Source organism: Mus caroli, chromosome 5 (assembly GCF_900094665.2).
Source record: "Mus caroli chromosome 5, CAROLI_EIJ_v1.1, whole genome shotgun sequence".
Classification (NCBI taxonomy): Eukaryota; Metazoa; Chordata; class Mammalia; order Rodentia; family Muridae; genus Mus; species Mus caroli.
Window position 1 is genome coordinate 25,977,866 of NC_034574.1, and position 19,080 is coordinate 25,996,945.

The 19,080-nt window shown below is 44.8% G+C and overlaps 1 protein-coding gene across 2 annotated transcripts in view; it reads left to right on the forward strand.

Moving 5' to 3' along the window:
- Positions 1-715: 715 nt before the first annotated feature.
- Gckr (glucokinase regulator) overlaps positions 716-19,080 on the forward strand; it is a 24,743-nt gene continuing 6,378 nt past the window's right edge. Inside the window, exons 1-16 of one of the 2 annotated variants that reach the window (XM_021162281.2) lie at positions 716-1,123; positions 1,655-1,810; positions 2,198-2,266; positions 3,044-3,112; positions 3,485-3,558; positions 4,046-4,112; positions 4,273-4,326; positions 5,451-5,545; positions 8,323-8,428; positions 9,846-9,964; positions 10,536-10,634; positions 10,791-10,888; positions 11,222-11,298; positions 11,652-11,748; positions 12,325-12,422; positions 12,508-12,591. In XM_021162281.2, the coding sequence (XP_021017940.1) occupies positions 1,064-1,123; positions 1,655-1,810; positions 2,198-2,266; positions 3,044-3,112; positions 3,485-3,558; positions 4,046-4,112; positions 4,273-4,326; positions 5,451-5,545; positions 8,323-8,428; positions 9,846-9,964; positions 10,536-10,634; positions 10,791-10,888; positions 11,222-11,298; positions 11,652-11,748; positions 12,325-12,422; positions 12,508-12,591 (1,422 nt within the window). In that variant the 5' untranslated portion in view covers positions 716-1,063. The remainder of the gene's footprint in view (positions 1,124-1,654; positions 1,811-2,197; positions 2,267-3,043; positions 3,113-3,484; positions 3,559-4,045; positions 4,113-4,272; positions 4,327-5,450; positions 5,546-8,322; positions 8,429-9,845; positions 9,965-10,535; positions 10,635-10,790; positions 10,889-11,221; positions 11,299-11,651; positions 11,749-12,324; positions 12,423-12,507; positions 12,592-19,080) is intronic. The other variant, XM_029477416.1, reaches the window with a different exon arrangement.

The window sequence follows — 19,080 nt, forward strand, 5'->3', positions numbered from 1 at the left end:
CCCCCCCCCCAGGGTTTCTCTGTGAAGCCCTGGCTGTCCTGGAACTCACTCTGTAGACCAGGCTGGCCTCAAACTCAGAAATTCACCTGTTTCTGCCTCCCAAGTGCTGGGATTAAAGGGGTGCATCACCACTGCCCAGCAACAAGGGTCTTTAAAAACCTTCTGTCACTGTATGAATAAGTATTACTCAACAACTTGTTAGTTGTTGCATTCATTCAGTAAACATGTAAACATGGTAGGTCCTTAAATTATTTCATATGTTAGCTGAGTATGAAATCTGTGTGATCCTAAATAGCCAACCACTTGCCTGAGGCTGTTTCCTCATCTAAAAACAATGCCAACGATGGCTTCTATGTATCTATGTGTCCATGTGTCCATGTATCCAATGATGTCTGCCATTTGGGAGAAAGTGGGTCAGGAGAAATAGGGACTGCTGTATTTAGGGCAATTTCTTGGTCCTCGTTGTTCTTGGCCGTATTTCTATTTCTGTGAAATCCCCTCTGTGATATCCAGTTCAGTGTTCGCACACCTGGGCTCTAGAAGCTTCTATTGCTTTTCTTTCAGAGAGGAGCAGATAAAATGAGCCAGTGGGGCAGGGAAGGACTGCACGCTGACATGTGATCAAGCCATGACCTGAGTCCTCTGACTTCTACTGACCCTGATCTCTGGCCTTTGGAGGCATTTGGGCCACAGATTTGTTCAGGGATTCTTTCTGACCTGGGTGTTCTGCACATCCAGGTTTCCAGCCTTCCTAAGGGCACTGTGCCTGAAGGGCAAAAGCAAAGAACTTCTGGTCCTCTTCTCCAAGGGCCAGAGGCTGGCAAGCCAGAGTATACGCAAAGAGGACCCTCAAAAGAGCTCCTGTGAGGGCTGGAAGGCCCGGTGACAAGAACGGGTGTTGAAGAGAGGGGCGTAGGGGGTGGTGTTTTGAGAGGCAGGGTTCTTAGGTTAATCATCTCCATGGCTCAGATAAGACCCTGCCAACTGGAAGCAAATTATTGGGGCCAGAAGAGATTGTGTGAGTGCAGAGGCAGGCGGGTTGGAGAGTCTGCAGTGTGGGACCATGCCAAGCACCAAGCGGTATCAGCATGTGATCGAGACCCCTGAGCCTGGGGAATGGGAGGTAAGGTTCTTTCTCAATTTCAGCCTTCTCTTCTGATTCCTAAAATACTGTTAAGTTTGGACTGGCCTCAGCTCTGGACTTCTACTCCCTTCCTCTTCTTCTGTTTTTTTGTTTTTTTTTTTTTTTTTTTTTTCTTCTCTTTTGCTACATGGTCTAGCCCAGGCTGACCTCAAACTTGCTATGTATCTGAGGATAGCCTTGAACTCCTGATCCCTTTGTTGCAGCTTCACTGTCCAAATGCCTGAATTGCAGGCACACTTACCGTGATAGGCCCCTTTCCCCTTATCTTCCCTTATGATCTTCCTTTCTGTGGAATCGGACAGGAAGGCTAAGGACATCACATGAAGACTAAGTTTTTAGTATGTGAATGGTGTGTGCCTGTATGTGTGCATGTATGTGCACAAGTCGGTGTGTGTGAAGTTTGTGAATCTAAGCCAAACACTGGGCCTACTGCCACTCCCACCTCCAGTCCAGCAGGCATAAGGCAGACTTTGGCTTTCTGTCCCTACCCTTGTGTCCCCGTCTCTCTAGTTGTCAGGGTATGAAGCAGCTGTGCCAATCACAGAGAAGTCCAACCCACTGACCCGGAACTTGGACAAAGCAGATGCAGAGAAAATTGTTCAACTGCTGGGGCAGTGTGATGCTGAGATATTCCAGGAGGAGGGGCAAATCATGCCCACCTACCAGGTGACCCACAGTCAAATCCCAGACACTGCAAACAAAGATGTCAAGCAGGCCACCCACTTCCACCTCTACCCTCCTGATACAGGAAATCCTGATCCCTCTCCTTCAATCTCAATCCATCATCTTCCATTTCTTCCTCCCTTCCCCATTCCCATTTTTAAAATTTATTTATCTGTTTTGTGATGTGGAAGGATTTGTTCCATGAGGAGATGTGTGGAAGTCAGAGGACAACTTTTGGGGATCAGTCTGTCCTTCCACCATGTGGGTCCCTGGGATTAAACTCAGATCATCAGACTTGGCCACAATCCTCTTAACTCACTGAGTCATCTCACTGCCTTTCTCTCACCTCTACCCCCTTTCTCCATCCTGATTCCTGCCCACTCTTTACAGCGACTGTACAGTGAGTCGGTTCTGAGCACCATGCTGCAAGTGGCTGGCAAGGTCCAGGAAGTTCTGAAGGTACAATTTCTCCACCTGCTTCTCATCCATCAAACACTTCTGTTCCCTCCGACTTCCTCCTTCCCGGGTCTCCACTTCTTGTTTGTATAAATCTCAGTTCTTTATTCTTTCAGTCTTCCCTTTGGATATTTTTTTGTTGTTTCAGTCACTGATAATAGTTATGACAGCTACCAGACGGATAATACTTTATCAGCAGCAGTGCATTTCCTTTGGAAAATATTATTATTTTTTAAATGTTTATGGCTGCTTTGGCTGCATGTATGTCTGTGTACCACATGTGTACCTGGTGCCCTTGGAAGGCAGGAGAGGATTACAGTGTGAGCTGCCATGGGGTTCTGGGAATCAAACAAGGGTCCTCTGAAAGGGCAGTCAGTGTGTTAATGGTGGAGCCATCTCTCCATCCTCAGCAATGCACTTCCACACTCTATACATCCACAAAACCTGGTAAAGTTGGCATTATTATCTTTTTTTTTTTTAATTCTCTTTCCAGACCAGAACACAAAGAGAGGCTGATTGTAGTCACTTGCTTGGATGTACCCAGCTAATAACTGCTGGCTGGCACCACTGCTTTGCTTATTTACTTTTAGTTAATTGACAAAGCTGCTCTCAAATCCCTTCTGGAATTTTGATGAGTAGCTTAGTCAGAGAAGATGGTCAAGAGGGTTTCTTCCTCCAGATCTCTCTTCTTTTTGCTACCTCACATGGCCTATGTTATGATGAGGAGAAGAAGAAGGCGTTCCAAGTCTTCCTCTGACCTGGGCTTCTTTCCATCCTCAGGAGCCAGATGGGGGCCTGGTAGTGCTGAGTGGAGGGGGCACCTCTGGTCGTATGGCATTCCTCATGTCTGTGAGTACCTTAATTCCCGGCTTCTCCCGTCTCCGCCTGGGGATAGCCTCCAGAACTAAAAGGCTCATCTGAAATAAGGTCACTCAATAGATGTATTCTCTCCCCACTTCCTCTCCAAAACCTGGAGCCCAGGATGGAGTCAGATTTCTCTGGCCCCACTAGAGCCCCGGCACTCTCTTGTTAACATCCTCACATCTTGTGCATCACTACGTAATCATTTCCAAGTCGCATCTTTAAGTGGTAGACTCCAAATAAGTTAGGGTTAAGCATTGGCCTAAGAAGACCATTATGCACCTTGATCCTCTAGGAACGGAGAACCCGTGTTATGTCCTTTTTAATCACTCTGTCGGCATATTCTCTCCTCCTGGACAGGTGTCTTTCAACCAGCTGATGAAAGGTCTGGGACAAAAACCTCTTTACACATACCTCATTGCAGGGGGTGACAGGTAAGTTACCCCGACCTGTACTCATGGCCTGAATGTTTTTGTTTTGTTTTGTTTTTAATTGTATATAAGTATACTGTAGCTGTCTTCAGACATACCAGAAAAGGGCATTGGATCCCATTACAGATGATTGTGAGCCACCATGTGGTTGCTGGAAATTGAACTCAGTACCTTTGGAGGAACAATCAGTGCTCTTAACTGCTGAGCCATCTCTCCAGCCCCCAAATGTCTTTAGAGGCTTAATTTGAATGAATTTAGTCAAGGATTATATTGAACCTGCCTTAGTCTCCATCATCCCTTGTGGTATTGTATCTGGCCCTGTCACAGATGTTTATTGTGTGTCATGCCTATCACAGTGCCTGATAAACAGTAGGTACTGTTCAATGATAGCTTTCCTCCATTCCTTTCTCTTAGTGTGCGTTTCCTAACCACCAGTAGGTATCTGCTCCTTACCTAATACCACTGACCTCGGCTGAGTTTGCACCCTTAGGTCTGTTGTAGCCTCTCGGGAACGGACAGAAGATAGCGCCCTACACGGAATCGAGGAGCTGAAGAAGGTCTGTGTCTCCTGTTACTACTTACCTGGAGATACCCTTTACATAGGGTTAGAAAACCCCCAACCTTCAGCCAAGGCCTGCTGGCTCCTGCTCTGGTCCTGATTTTCTCACACACTAGATTTGTACCCTGGAGACCCTAATGCACCCCCTTCATTCCTAGGTGGCTGCTGGGAAAAAGAGAGTGGTCGTTATAGGCATTTCCGTGGGACTCTCTGTAAGTGTGAGGTCAGGAGGAGTGGGTCGGGTTTACTAGGATGAAGCGGGTAGGACTAGGCTGTCAATGGATGGTGGATGCTAGGTGATGAGGTGGGTGACTGCTGTGTAATTCAATGTCAACAGTCAAGATGGACAGACCAGTCCAGGAGTCAGCAAGCTACTCTGGCAGTCCGTGTAGCCAGCTGCCTGAATTTGTGGGTAGTTTTACTGGCATGCAACCTTTGTGCTTACTCAGAACTCATGGCCTCTTTTGTGCTGGGCTTAAGTAGTTGAACAGAGATCACAGGGCCCACAAAGCCTGAAGTATTTTCTCTCTGGCTCTTCAGACAAGAGTCTGGCCCCTGACTTCTCTCGTCCCCACCAGCAATATCCGCATCAATTCTGCCTGGTTGGGAGTATAGGATCTCAGGTGCCAGTGTGTCAGTCTGCATTTTAACAAGATCCTCAGCATGTTTGTATGAGAACCACTTGGCTGGGGTTCCTATCACTCACAGCAGTTTTCATTCTTAGAGTTTAGGGTGCAGAGAATTAGATCCCACCAGTTGTACCATGAGATAAAACAGGAGACTGACCACAAGGAGCTTACAATTGAGTCAGTAGTTCTCAAACCTTACCATTTGGGAGATTTCTGTGAGAGAACAGAAGAAAAATGTAGCACTAGCTTGGTGATAGTTATAATATCAGCACCCAGGAGGGAGAGGCAGGAGGATGGCTGTGTGTCCAAGGCCAGCATGGACTATATAAGGAAGTCGTAGCTCAAAGAAAAAGTAGTTTTTTTGTGGGGGAGAACTTGTTAAAGTACTCTCTGCTTTTCAAATTTGCATTTTGTTTGAAAAAAATTTTCAAATTTGTTTTGTTTGTTTGTTTGAGATAGGGTTTCTCTCTGTGATCCTGGCTGTCCTGGAACTTGCTCTGTAGACCAGACTGGCCTTGAACTCACGGAAAACCATCTGTCTCTGCCTCCCAAGTGCTGGGATTAAAGGTTTGCACCACCAGCTGGTGGTGGATTAACTAAGTCTTGGTTGAGGAATCTATGTCTAGCAAGCAAGCAAGCTGAGGCAGGTTCCGTGCGGGTCTTGGGAAACACTCAGAGGAGCTCCCTTCCTTTCTTGCTACTCTCAGGCGCCCTTTGTGGCAGGCCAGATGGACTACTGCATGGATAACACAGCTGTCTTCTTGCCGGTCCTGGTTGGCTTCAATCCGGTGAGCATGGCCAGGTGAGGCTTCTCTAAGACTGACTAGGCCTAGGAAGACTGGGAAAGGGACATGTTAAAGTCCGTAGTATAATCTCTGAGATTGAGGCTAGCCTGGTCAACAGAGCAAGTTCAAGGACAGCCAGGGCTACATAAAGAAACCCTGTCTTAAAAAAAAAAACAAAAACCAAAAAAAAAAAAAAAAAACCCACCTTAAAAAAAAAAGTACAAAAACAAGCCTCAAAAGCCACATAAAACACAAGCTTGCACAGATTCANAAGCCTCAAAAGCCACATAAAACACAAGCTTGCACAGATTCAAACAGGGATCGGAGAGGTAGAGAGACAAGAACTAGAAAAAATAAAAAGAGAAAGAAAGAAAAGAAAAAAATAACTGTCAGGAGAGTCTATTTTATCTGGGGTGAGCTCTGAGCATCTTTTCAGAGAAGTAGTGGGTCCCAAGAAACCACCCGCTCCCCTTCCCTGCCTCCTATTTCATGTTCTTTCCTTCATCATTCCAGGCTCCCTTAGGCTTCTCTCTGGCTCCTCACATCTGCCCCTCTTCCCACCCTGAAGCCCTGTGCTACAGAACCACCTTCTTTTGTGGGGAGAGAGACAAAGTCTTGCTAGGTAGCCCAGGCTAGCCTCAAACTGTAACCTTCCTTTTTCTGCCTTTGCTGAGATTTTAGGCATGAATCACCATATTCCAAACCTCCTTCTTATTCCCTATCCAAATGGCCACTTGGTCTGATCTTAACACTTCACATAGCTGACGAGTAGTGTGCAGGTATAGTTCCATTTGGGATAAGACCATGAGATGTCTATTTTGTTAAAGTGTCCCTGGCGATTGTGATGCACAGCTAGGTTTGAGGAACTCTGCTAAATAAGCCATTGGGTTGGATCACCTGATGGCACCCTGTCCATGGGGGATTGCAGCGAAGGAGCTTGGTTCTTTTGGAGATACTCTTCCAAGTCCCAGATTCCAGGCTTGTAGTGTAACTCATACTAATGTGTAAATGAGTCTGCGATACTCTTAACCCTGATGTTTTTCATGGAGGACTCTTCTTCACCCAAAATATAGCTGCAGCAGCGCGTGCTAATTTCAGGCCCTGTGACTAAGTGAAATGAAGACTTTCAAACAATGTGGGCGTGGAGATCTTCCAGTTGTTCCTTAAAGTGGTGGCTCCCTGTCTTGGCTCATCTTCAAAACTGTCTTGGAAGCTTTATAAAAATGCAGTTTGGGGTTCTGATGCACACCTGCAGAGGCTGAACCTCAGAGTGTGTGTGCTTCCAGAAGTGGGTGTTTGCTGCAAAACAGAACTCCCCGGGGAGGTTTTGATGTTCAACGAAGTCAAGTCTGGGAATTCTGATTTTACTGCACAGTGTTTTCCCTCCCTCTCTGGTCTCTAGGAAGCATTGGAAATTAGCGTGACAATAGGCATGGGAGGCACTTTACACAATAGGTATGAAATAGGTAAAAGGATTCATATAAAATGCCTCAGGATTCATATAAAAATTTCAGTAAAATATTCTATAAAGGGCTGGAGAGATGGCTCAGCAGTTAAGAGCACTGATTGCTCTTCTGAAAGGTCTTAAATTCAGTTCCCAGCAACCACATGGTGGCTCACAACCATCCGTAATGAGATCTGACTCCCTCTTCTGGTGTGTCTGAAGACAGCTACAGTGTACTCGTCTAAATAATAATAAATACATAATATTTTTAAAATATTCTATAAAAACTATTCAAGAAGGGGTAGCCATGTGCCTGTTGTCTCAGAGCTGGGAAGCAGAGGCAGCTGGATCCTTGGGCTTGCTGGCCAGTCAGGATAAGGTTAGGGAGTGGCCTTGCCTCAAAAAACAAGGTGGAGAGCAACTAAAGAATATAACTGGGGTTGGCCTCTGACTTCCACACACATATGCGTGTAGAGCTGCATACATGCACGCACACACACATTAACTCGTACACATACACACACAAGTAAAATAAAACAAAGTAAATAAAATAAAACAAATACTTCAAAAGGAATGAAATCCTGTCAGGGGTGGGATGTTAAAGGGCAGTGAATGTGTGAGCTCAGTCTTCGAAGTCCTGCCACATTGAGAAATTCACATATTCACCCACTTGAGAAGATTCTCATTTTCTGAGATTCCACAATTTGTAGCTATGCAAGTAAGCTCGTACCGGCTCTCTTGTCTCATTAACTACTGGCTTTAATATGGTTAATTTATTGTGGATTATTTATCAACAGATGCTACAGCTAATAGTATAAAGTTTATACCTTATTAGGGGCCACTATGCTTCCCTCAGGTAGTGAGGGTCACTGTTTGGAGAGAGTTTTAGATGTGTTTCCAAGAGTGGGAAGGGGGTTCCAAAGGACTCTAAGATGGAATATAAGATGGTAGGGCTTTGTTTTACTTTTTGAGACAGGGTTTCTCTGTGTAGCCCTGGCTGTCCTGTAACTCACTCTGCAGATCAGGTTGGCCTCAAACTCAGAAATCTGCCTGCCTCTGCTTCCCAAGTGCTGGGATCAAAGGCGTGCACCACCACAGTAGTTTTGATGTTTGACTTCTAGCTAGAACATTAAGCTTGGATGTTGGCTTTGATGTGGGCTTTCTTTGCTGAAGGTATTATTAACCCAATCCTTAGAGTTCAGGGACACACAATCCCCATGTGCTCAAAGCACATTTCTCTGTGATGTAGTTGACCACTGACTCCACTCGCTCACTGAACCTAACCACTAGCTGAGGTCTTTTCTTCAGATTCACACAGTCCTTCTTCCTCTGTCTTTCTCTGGACCTCAGAAATGATCCCATTGAAGACTGGAGATCAACATTCCGACAAGTGGCAGAGCGGATGCAGAAGATGCAGGAGAAACAGGAAGCCTTTGTGCTTAATCCTGCCATTGGGGTAGGGCCAGACTCCTTTCTCTACCCACCTCTTCAAGCGTATAGGAACCGCTTGTCACATACAGGGAACCTTTGAAAATCCGCAAGGTGTTTCATGTCAGCTCGAGCATTTTCAAAGAAGTCCTATTTTTTCTTTTACTTTCTCATCTCAGGATGTTTTTCTTTAATCTTTATTTCAACCTTGTTTCTCAGATCAGTAACTAGGAAGCACTTCTGTGATCTAGAACAGTCTTGTTTAGAGGAGCTCTTTTACCAGGTATGCATAGACAGCCTTGACTAGCCACGGCTAGGTCCCATTCAGTCTTTTAGAGATTCAAATGCCAACTAGGGTTTTAGGAACTGTTCCTAAAAAGTCTCACTCCTATGCTTTATGATATCCTCTGCACACCACTGCAGGCCTTCTTAGCTTCAAAATCCCTATTCTCTATTCTCATCTGAGTCTTCTGCACACATCTCACTAGAACCATCTAGCCCTACTTTTTCCCTAACCAAAACTTTTGCCTCTTGCCTCCCTTTGTCAGTAGTGGATACATCTGAGACCTTCCTCTTGATCTTCATATGAGAGAGGAAGGGAAATTCTGTAGTGTATAGCTTGTTTTTGTTTCCTGTCTCTCTCCTCCTCATGTACTGGTTGGCTTTCAGGTTTGTTTGTTTCTTTAAAGATTTATTTTAAAGTTATTCTTAGGTGAGTGCGTATGTGTACATGTGAGTTCAGGTACCCATAGAGGCCAGAAGTGGGCATCAATTCCTCTGGAGTTGAGTTACAGGCAACTGTGAGCTTCCAGATGTGGGTGCTGGGAACAGAACTCAGATCCTCTGCCAGAGCAGTAAAGCATTGCTAACCACTGAGCCATCTCTCCAGCTCCCAGTCTGCTGTTTTTAATAACTGGTCATGCCATTATCTTTGCTGCAGTCTTTGTTTGATGTACTGTGTTATAAATCTGTACCATTTTGTGTCTGCTCCATGTGTCTATATAAAGCATGGGAAACTTGGCATTTAGGAACAACAAACTACCATAACACATGGCGGAGAAGGTTCTCAGAAAGAAGAGTATTCTCTGAAAACCTTTGACCCAACTGAGATGAGACCTTGTCACTGGCTTCCTCCTAGAGAGTCTTGAGTACGCCATGAAGATGGTCAGGGGTTGCCCTTTCTTTCTCTTCTCCTTTCAGTTAAGCACACTCTAGCAACACCTTCAAGACCACCAGTAAAAGATGTACTCAGAGATCATTAACCACAGTGAACATCTAGTGGGGGCCACCAAGCACACTCATACCTAGGAATCACCAATCACACTCCACACCCAAAGATTACTAGCACCACTCTATGCTTAGGGGGGGGTCATGAACTGGTGAACTGGTAGAGTCCTGGGTTGTCCTCTTTCTACCAATTCCTCCTAGTGTTGTTGCCTCCTTAGCCCGAGGGACTCAGTGGCTCTTCCCGAATGAAAGGTGGAAGCGCCACCAAGATTCTACTGGAAACCCTGCTACTAGCAGCCCATAAGACTGTGGACCAGGGTGTTGTGTCCTCTCAAAGGTAAGGAGGAAACAGACAAGTGGGGAATCAGATCCAAGCAGAGGATGAGGTTTTAGTTGAAGAGAATTGAGGTTCAAAATGGTAGCATTTTGCCAAAGATGATGTGGCAGGTGAGTGAATTAAAGCCATGCAAACCCAGAGCCTTCCATAGATGAGGTGGCAGGCTCTGATTTCAGAGGCAAGCTTTTAAGAGTTCTTTGACTTGAGAATGGCCTAGGTCATTCATGCAGGTTAGAACCTGTCTTGCTGTAACTTCCTTCCCTTACTGGGGCTTTCAGCCTAGCTTCAGAATGCTCAGACCCACCCTCTTTTTGGCTTTTCTTTATTTCCCAATGAAGCCATTTTAAAATAGAACCCTTTCTGCTCTTATGAAAGGCAGTCTGGGTATCTTTATCCCTCTTTCTTTCCCCATGTCTCTCTAACAGGGACTAGCAAAGCTTTTTTTTTTTTTTTTTTTTTTTTTTTTTTTTGAATGGGAGTTTTGACTTGTCTTAGGTGTGAGTAGGAGGACCTAGGCTTTTTTTGGGCGAAGCAGCAGATCCTCTCTGGGAGCTAATGAGTTTTCTTCTAGATGCCTTCTGGAAATCCTGAGGACATTCGAGCGGGCTCATCAGGTAACCTACAGTCAAAGTTCCAAAATTGCCACTCTGACGAAGCAAGTTGGCATCAGGTATGTGGCTGTGCATTTGTAGGGGACATCGAGAGTGTGTTAACATGGCAGGAGTAAGATGGGGCCACGTGATGGGAGGTCTTGGTTGTTTACTTCTGTGTTTCTCTGTCACCTTCTTTCATGGTGATCATGGCCCTGTCTCTGACTCATTCTCAGCCTGGAGAAGAAAGGCCACGTGCACTTGGTTGGCTGGCAGACCCTCGGTATCATCGCCATTATGGATGGAGTAGAGTGTATCCACACTTTTGGTGCTGGTGAGTCCTGAGTCCTTATGTGCTCCCGATTCCAAGTACCCAGCCAATTGGTCCACTATTAAAACATTTTTCTGCAGACCCCTGAGATTCCCCAGTGTCTATCCGTCCTACATAAGGAGGCGCTTCCATCGAATACTTCTTTCATTCGAAGCATCAAATTTCATGTGGGTCCTTGAGCTCTCTGTTCCCATTCCAGTGCTTATAATAGTCTCTCTCATAGATTGTCACTCACCCCATATCCCACTTTCTGACATCATCACAGCCCTTGAAGTCTAGAGCCTTTCTTTCTTCTAAAGTCCCCCATTCTTTTCTCTCTGATCTTAAATTTCTCAGATTTCCGAGATATCCGTGGCTTTCTTATTGGTGACCACAATGACATGTTTAACCAGAAGAACGAGCTCAGCAATCAGGTTGGAAGAGGATGGGACTTGGGAAGTTGTGGAATTCACTGATGTGGAGAGGGCAGTAGGGGAGTGGGGCAGGGAGGTGGGGGAACATGAGGGGATAATCAATCCCAGGAAGGACTGGTCAGAGGATATGGAGATCGGAAGCAGTGGGGTATGGAAGGCTCTGGGTTTGCATGGCTTTAATTCACTCACCTGCCACATCATCTTTGGCAAAATGCTACCATTTTGAACCTCAATTCTCTTCAACTAAAACCAGAAGGGCTGTATTAGCTGTCCCCTAAGGTCCCCTTTAGTCTTCAAATATCTGCTCTTGAATATCCTGCTGGGAGGAACTCTCCCATCTTCTCCTGTCCCAGGGTCCCCAGTTCACCTTCTCTCAGGATGACTTCCTGACTTCTGTTCTGCCATCCCTTACGGAAATTGACACTGTGGTCTTCATTTTTACCCTGGATGGTGAGTAGGAGGATAGGAACAGTGGGGTTGGTTTAGAGGAACTGCCATTTTTCCTAGTCTCAGGGTGCCTTGTCAGAGGGAGGATATCTTAGGGTATTCTACTGTCATGATAAAGACACCATAACCAAAAGCAATTTGGGGAAGAAGGGGTTTCTTTCATCTTACAGTGTGTAAGTCTATCACTGAAGGAAGTTAGGGCATGAACCTAAGCAGAAGCCATGGGCAAGTGCAACTTACTGTTATTCTCCATGGCTTGCCAGTCTACTCTCTTATGTCACTCAGGACCACCAGCCCAGGGGTGGCACCAACCCACTGTGAGCAGGGTCCATCAGTTAATCAATAAAGTGCACCACAGGCTTGACCACACCACAGGCTTGACCACAGACTGGTCTAGTGGGGGCATTTTCTCACTAGAAGTTTCTTTTCCCCAAGTGATTCTTGCTTGTGTCAAGTTGACATAAAACTAACTATCCAGCACAGAGAGACTAAATGAGTGTCCTGGCAGGACCCCAGGGTGACAGGAAGAACCATTTCCTAGCCCAGTCTTTTAACTACCATGTCTCCTATCCTATCCAGATAACCTCACAGAAGTACAGGCCCTGGCAGAAAGGGTGAGGGAGAAGAGTCGGAACATCCAGGCCCTGGTGCACAGCACAGTGGGGCAGTCCTTGCCAGTGAGTCTGGCACTGGGGAGCAGACCTGGTGTGGTGCAGCCAGGCCTTCTTGAACAAACCACACTGTTCATCTCGTTCTCCTCAGGCTCCTCTAAAGAAGCTCTTTCCCTCGCTCATCAGCATCACGTGGCCACTTCTTTTCTTCGATTATGAAGGGAGCTACGTTCAGGTAGGTGGGGATGAGAAGGAAATGTTTCCTAAGAAGGGGAGGAGTCCAAAGCCCCCAAATCTAATGGATGGGGAAAGCCTGAACATTTGTTTAGTCTTCTTCCTTCCCCAAGCTGGCAAATACTGGATTTGTCAGGTCTCTAAAGAGAGTTGCCAAGGCAACAGGGTTCAGTTCTGTCTAGGAATATACAGGAAGGGCAAGACAGGCCACCTGTGGTTACACACTCATTGGGTTTTGGGGGATAGGTTTATTGTTGACACTGAAGTCGTTATCACCACCCAAAAGATTTTGAGACCCTTTCTTTTGCATGGTACACTGTGCTGAACATAATTCAGGTATTACCCCGATGGAGTTCTCCCTCAATAGTGAAATTATAATCCAGGAGTCACACTGATAGGAATCACATAAATGCTGAGCAGTTTGTATCTACTTTGCAGTTTGGTGTGGAAAGCACACTGGGAAATCTAGGTGTCAGCCTAGCTCTGCTGTGTGGCCCAAGAAAGAAAACAAACTTATATCTCTGTGCTTTACTGTTCTCACACACAACCTGTCTACCCTCTACAGGGCAGAAGCAGGGGCCAGAAGGGGTCTGGGAGAGGTGTGGTCTTTCATCCTTATTCAAACTGCTTCTTTTTGGAAGCTTCTAGACTTAACCAGACAGAGCTAACACAAGGTCTCATGGAACCTAGAGCTCTTACAGAAATGTCTCTCCCCAGTGGGAGGTCCACTCTCCTTTGACTTTTGTTCTACATACTGTTTCTGTGTTTCAATGTTACGTCTCTACTTTTGGCATGCTTCTCACATTCACAGTTTCCTCTGACCATGCCTGTTTTTTGAGAAATCTTCTGATTAACTTTATATTGTCTTGGCTCTCCATATTACATTCTTCTCCACACTTATACAATCATGATCTCTATTACAAATACAGCCCTTTATAGCCTGGTGAATATTCTATGTCTTTTATCTCAGTTCTCATAGCAATCTCATAAAGTGTCTTTGTTCAGTTTTGCCATTTCCTTGGCCCCTACTTCGGCTTTTAATTTAGTGACATGTTATTTAGATTTTTGTCCAATCTATTAGGTTTTTTTCCTTGGTGTTTTTTAATCTTTCACTTGGAACTGGTTTCATCTCTCCACATGAAATTGTCTGAAAGAAGGTTTCTGCTGGAGTCTGGCTCCAATGGGGTTCAGGTCCCAAAGAAGAGGTGTGGAGTCGGGGAGAGAAGGGACTGACATTATCTGAGGATGAATCAGGAGAGCTGGTGTTTATTGAACAAATTAACACACCTTTTTCAGTCTATGATTGGATAATCGCTTAGCCACTAGCTATCTTGAAAGCAGACTTAATGATAACAAGAAATATATGATCTTTTCACAGATTGTTGTTAACCTAATTTACTCCTATTTTTTAATATCCAGAATGAATGAAGTTATCAACTTTATTTTTCTTTGTAGCAAAGGCAATAAGTTCAGCAAGCATCTAAGTCCCCATTGTTCTCTAAGGTTCAGCAACCCCAGCATGTGCCCTTTGCACCTCCTCCTGCTTTGTGGTCAGCAGGCACCAGACATCCAGTCCTGGGAAACAAATCCATGAGAGCAATTTGCATCCCTCCAGGGGCATGAAGCAGTGTTTGCACCAGGAAGCATAATAAGCATTGAGCCTTTTTCTAATTGTGTTCCTATGTGCCTTGGTCTTACAGTATAGGTCTGTTCTCCTCATGAGCTCCCCAAAGGGAAGGTCTGACATCTTACACTTTTTCCATTGTGCCTTAACATACTAATTCCTTCAATGTGTGCTGCTGTGTATGTCAGAGTGGGATCAAGACAGTCTAGCTTCTTAACAGAATCTGCTTCTTGTGGGTCGTACCTGGTCTTGCCACTCATCCTGTGAACCTGGGCACATTGTTTCTCTAGTCTTTGTGCTTTCATCGTTAGGACCAGATGTATGTAAGAGTTTCTGGCACCATCTTTCAGTTAACGAATCTGCAGCTTCTCTGTTCTTGGTGCAAACAGGGGGACACAAAGGTGATTCTTGTGCCGGAGTAGACAGAGTTATGCTATATGAGTTCACGGTGGCAGAGATTTGTTTCCAAAGATTTACTTTGTTTCACAAGACTGCTATTGTATCCATTCATATCTTTTACCAAAGCCCATACAAAATTTCCCAAAGGAAAAGGCATAAGGAAACTCCCATAATGCATAGCAAGAATCATCAAAATGAAAGTTAAAGGATGCTGGGGATCTGTGATTTGTGATACCCACATGCTGGAACTTTGTCAAGCAGCAGTGGTCGACAAAATTTCCATTGGACTTTGTCCTATTTTGTCGTCTGCTGCCGAGATAAAACCCTGACCATAACCAGCTTGGAAAGGAAAGTTTATTCCATCTGACACTTTACAGTCCATCATTTCAGAGAGTCAGGACAGGAGCTGAAGCAGGAAGCAGGTGCAGAAGCAGGGACCATGGAGGAAAGCTGCTTCCTGGCTTATTCTCCACGGCTTGCTTAGTTTCCCTTCTTTTTACATTTTCTTTCTTTCTTTCTTTCTTTCTTTCTTTCTTTCTTTCTTTCTTTCTTTCTTTCTTTCTTTCTTTCTTTCTTTCTTTTTTTGGTTTTTCAAGACAGGGTTTCTCTGTATAGCCCTGGATGTCCTGGAACTCACTTTGTAGACCTAGACCAGGCTGGCCTTGAACTCAGAAATCTGCCTGCCTCTACCTCTCGAGTGCTGGGATTAAAGGCCTGTGCCACCACGCCTGGCTCTTTACATTTTCTTAGTGTGTGTGTGTGTGTGTGTGTGTGTGTGTGTATTGAAGGAGTGGGCTCTCTTCTACCTTGTGGACCCAGGGGATTGACTTTAAGTTGTCAGCACCTCTACCCACTGAACAATCTCACTAGCCCTCAGCTTGCTTTCTTATACAACCCACGACCGCTTGCTCAGGGATGGTACCACCCAGAGTGGGCTAGGCCCCACACATCAATCACCAACTAGGAAAATGTTCTACTGACAGTGTGATGGAGGCTGTTCCCACACAACTCTGGTTTGTGTCAAGTTGACAACACCCAGCTCAGACTTGTTACTTTAATTGTAGAATATTTTTGATACCATAATGGTCTTCACTCTTCATTTGAAACATTGTGTCCTATTCATTGGTCCTTCTCTGTCACATTTCCTTCATCCCTTTCTTTTCCCTAGAGCACAGGACTGATAAGTGAGGCTGTCTTATACTTCACACTATGCCAGGCAGAGTGGCACATCCTGTAATCCCAACATCTAGAGGCAAAAGCAGGATCAGGAAGAGTTCAAGGCCATCCCTAGCTACATAAGGAATCCAAGGTCACTCTGGGTTACATGAGATCCTGTTCCCCCAAAAAAGAACCAAACAAAAAACCCAAAACCAAAACTTCACACCAATTACTTTAGAATATGTCCCTTAAGGGCAAAGACATTTGCCACTATAAGTATGATATAATTATCCACTCTGGGACTGACAGTAAACCTGATACCATTACCTAAATTTCCTGAGTTATCCCTGGGAAGTTGTTTTTATTTTCCAGATCTTGAACCCAATCAAGGAGAACCTACCAACCATAGTCACCAGGTCTCTGCCCTCTTCCTTATCTTCAGTCTTTTTCTTTTTTCCTTGTCTCTCATGACACGGACATTTTTAGAAGTTCAGGCAAATCTTTCCCCGGAATGTACCTCACAGTTCCAGAATGTATAAAGGTGCTGTGTTATCTTTTCCTCATGTTCAAGTTTAAGGTTTTTATTCCTTTTGGAGGAGACTAGTATGTCACATCAGGAGTCACCTGCCATGTGTGTCTCTTTCTTCGCGAGGCTACGGGAAGTGGGGGGCATTCAGTTTTGGTGATGGCTGATGTCTCTCCACATCCTGTCACCCAGTGGTCCATACCCACTGTTTCTGCACGTGCTGCTGATTTCTGCTTGACTCAGTTTCCCCCTCGGTGACTCTCAACTGGTGGTTTTCTATTTCTAGCTCTCTTCCTCTTAAACATTCATTAACTGGCGTTCCCTCCCCGCTAAGGAGCTTCTGATTCACTCCCCACTCCAACCGTATTTGTTTAATGTCATTATGGACTCATGAATTTTCTTTTGTGGTTAAATGCTTAGTTTTATGTTTTTTAGACAGGGTTTCAATATAGCATAGCTGGACTAGAATTATTATAAAGCCCAGACTGGCCTTGAACTCATAACCCTCCTACCTTGGCCTCCATAATACTGGGATAACAGACATTCACCACTGTGCATGGCTTAGATGTATTCTAATATATTTTTACATTTTTATTTCATTTTCATTTTATTTTTTATATGTATGCATGTGTGTGCCTGCTTGTCTGAATGTACACCATGCGTGTGCAGTGCTGTGGGCCAGCGGAGGGCATTGGATCTCCTGGAACTGAAGTTGCAGGTGATTGTGGACCTCCCAGTGTGGGTGCTGGGACTCTAGCTCAGATCTAGAGGCAGAGGGGAGGGGCAGGAGCTCTTCACACTCAGCCATCTCTTCAGCCCCTCTTTACTTACCCTTTATTCCCTGTCCCTTGACACCAACTTTTTTTGAGACAGGGATTCTCTAGGTCACCTTGGCGGCCCTGGAATTCACTTTGTAGATCATGCTGGCCTCAGACTCACAGAGATCTGTCCACCTCTGCCTCCTGAAGGCTGGAACCAAAGGCTTGTTCCAACATGCACAGTTTCCCATAATACATTCTCTCTCTTCTCTCTCTCTTTCTCTCTCTCTCTCTCTCTCTTCTCTCTTTTAAGCTAACATTTAAAAAATTCTTTCCTTATATATTGCATCCCAACCTTAGTTTCCCCTTCCTCTTCTCCATCCAGTTCCTCCCCCCTCCACCAGATCCATTCCTCGTCTGTTTCCCTTCAGAAAAGGGCAGGCCATCCAGGGGTGTGAACCAAACACAGCACAGCAAGTTACAATAAGACTAGGCACATGTCCTCATATTAAAGCCAGACAAGGCAGCTCAGTAGAGGAAAAGAGTCAGAGACAGCCCCACCCCTACTGGATGGAGTTGAATATATTCTCTTACTACTTATTTTTCATTGTAAGTCTCAGAATCAGAGCTTGTTCAAGTTGGCTTCCTCGGGCCTGGTTATAGCCATACTTAAACATACTTCCAGTGTTGGGCTTTTTTTTAAAAAAAACAAAAAAACAAAAAACAAAATAAAAAAACAGAAAAAATAAACAAACAAAGAAAAACTACTCCTTATTTCTGGGCAAAGGGTGGCAGACAATTTACATCTCATGTGCTTTGCTTAGCATCTTCTGAATATCACTAAGATCACGGCAGAGCCCAGATCTCTTCTTCACTGTGCATGCACCAGTGTGCTAGTTTACCTTCTCTTATTTGGGACATTGGCTTATTTTCAACATTTTTGCTATTGGCAATAGAGATGCAATGTGAATGTATGCATCCACGTGTTTCTTTGAGATAAATACTGAGAAATGTTAGATCCTTGTCAAAGGGCAATGCCACTGTCCCTGTTCAGTTTTCTTCCATAGGCTCTGCCCCGCTTTCCTTTGTCGTAGCTGCAGTTTAGAGGCTGCTGGCTCCATGCAGCTTCCCAAGGACTTTTTTTTTTTTCCATTGTAAATTCAAAGCAACCCTTATCCTTCAGGTTTTAGCAGGTGCTAATTTATTTTAAAGAGCATTGTAGCGGGCAGTCCAGCAGCTTGAAAGGAACGGGATATGGCTGAAGTGGCAGACTCGGGCTGAAAGAGAGGGAACTAGACAGACGAGAGAAAGAATGGAGCTAAGACAAGGTCCTGATCAAAGCTCAATATTAATATTCGGAAACACGGGGTTATAAAGAAGGGGGAGGGGCCCATTCCCGCCAAATCATCTTCGGAGTCCAGCTGCAGATGACTCCGTGAATACTCTGGAACAGCTAGGTGGCAGGTAGCAGCAGTGGGAGTGGCAGAACGATAGGGTGGCAGGCTCCACCCCCGATGATCTCCTGGTGATAACAGTCAAGCCTGATCAGCCTGATTTCAGGCTGAGGGGGGAAGGTTACAGAGCATAGAAATTGCAACATTGTACATATTTACTCCAATTCAAACAAAAATTACTTAGATCAAGCACTTCATAAGCAATAAGGTCCTAATGACGAATACGCCCCTAGCAGATGAAGATGTCTGTTAAAGCCATTAAGATTGCTGGAAAATCAATAATTCTCACGTTTTTTGTAATAACTCTAAAATCCTAAAATGTATAACTATATTAAATGTATCTCAGAGGTTTAAATTAATGACATATTGATAATAATGTGAAGCTGTATCTATTGATTTTTCTTTTATGTGTGTCGCTGCTACTATGTCAGGAAAGTAAAGGTTTTTTATTTCCTTTTTTAAAAATTTAATTTAGCCGGGCGTGGTGGCGCACGCCTTTAATCCCAGCACTTGGGAGGCAGAGGCAGGCGGATTTCTGAGTTCGAGGCCAGCCTGGTCTACAGAGTGAGTT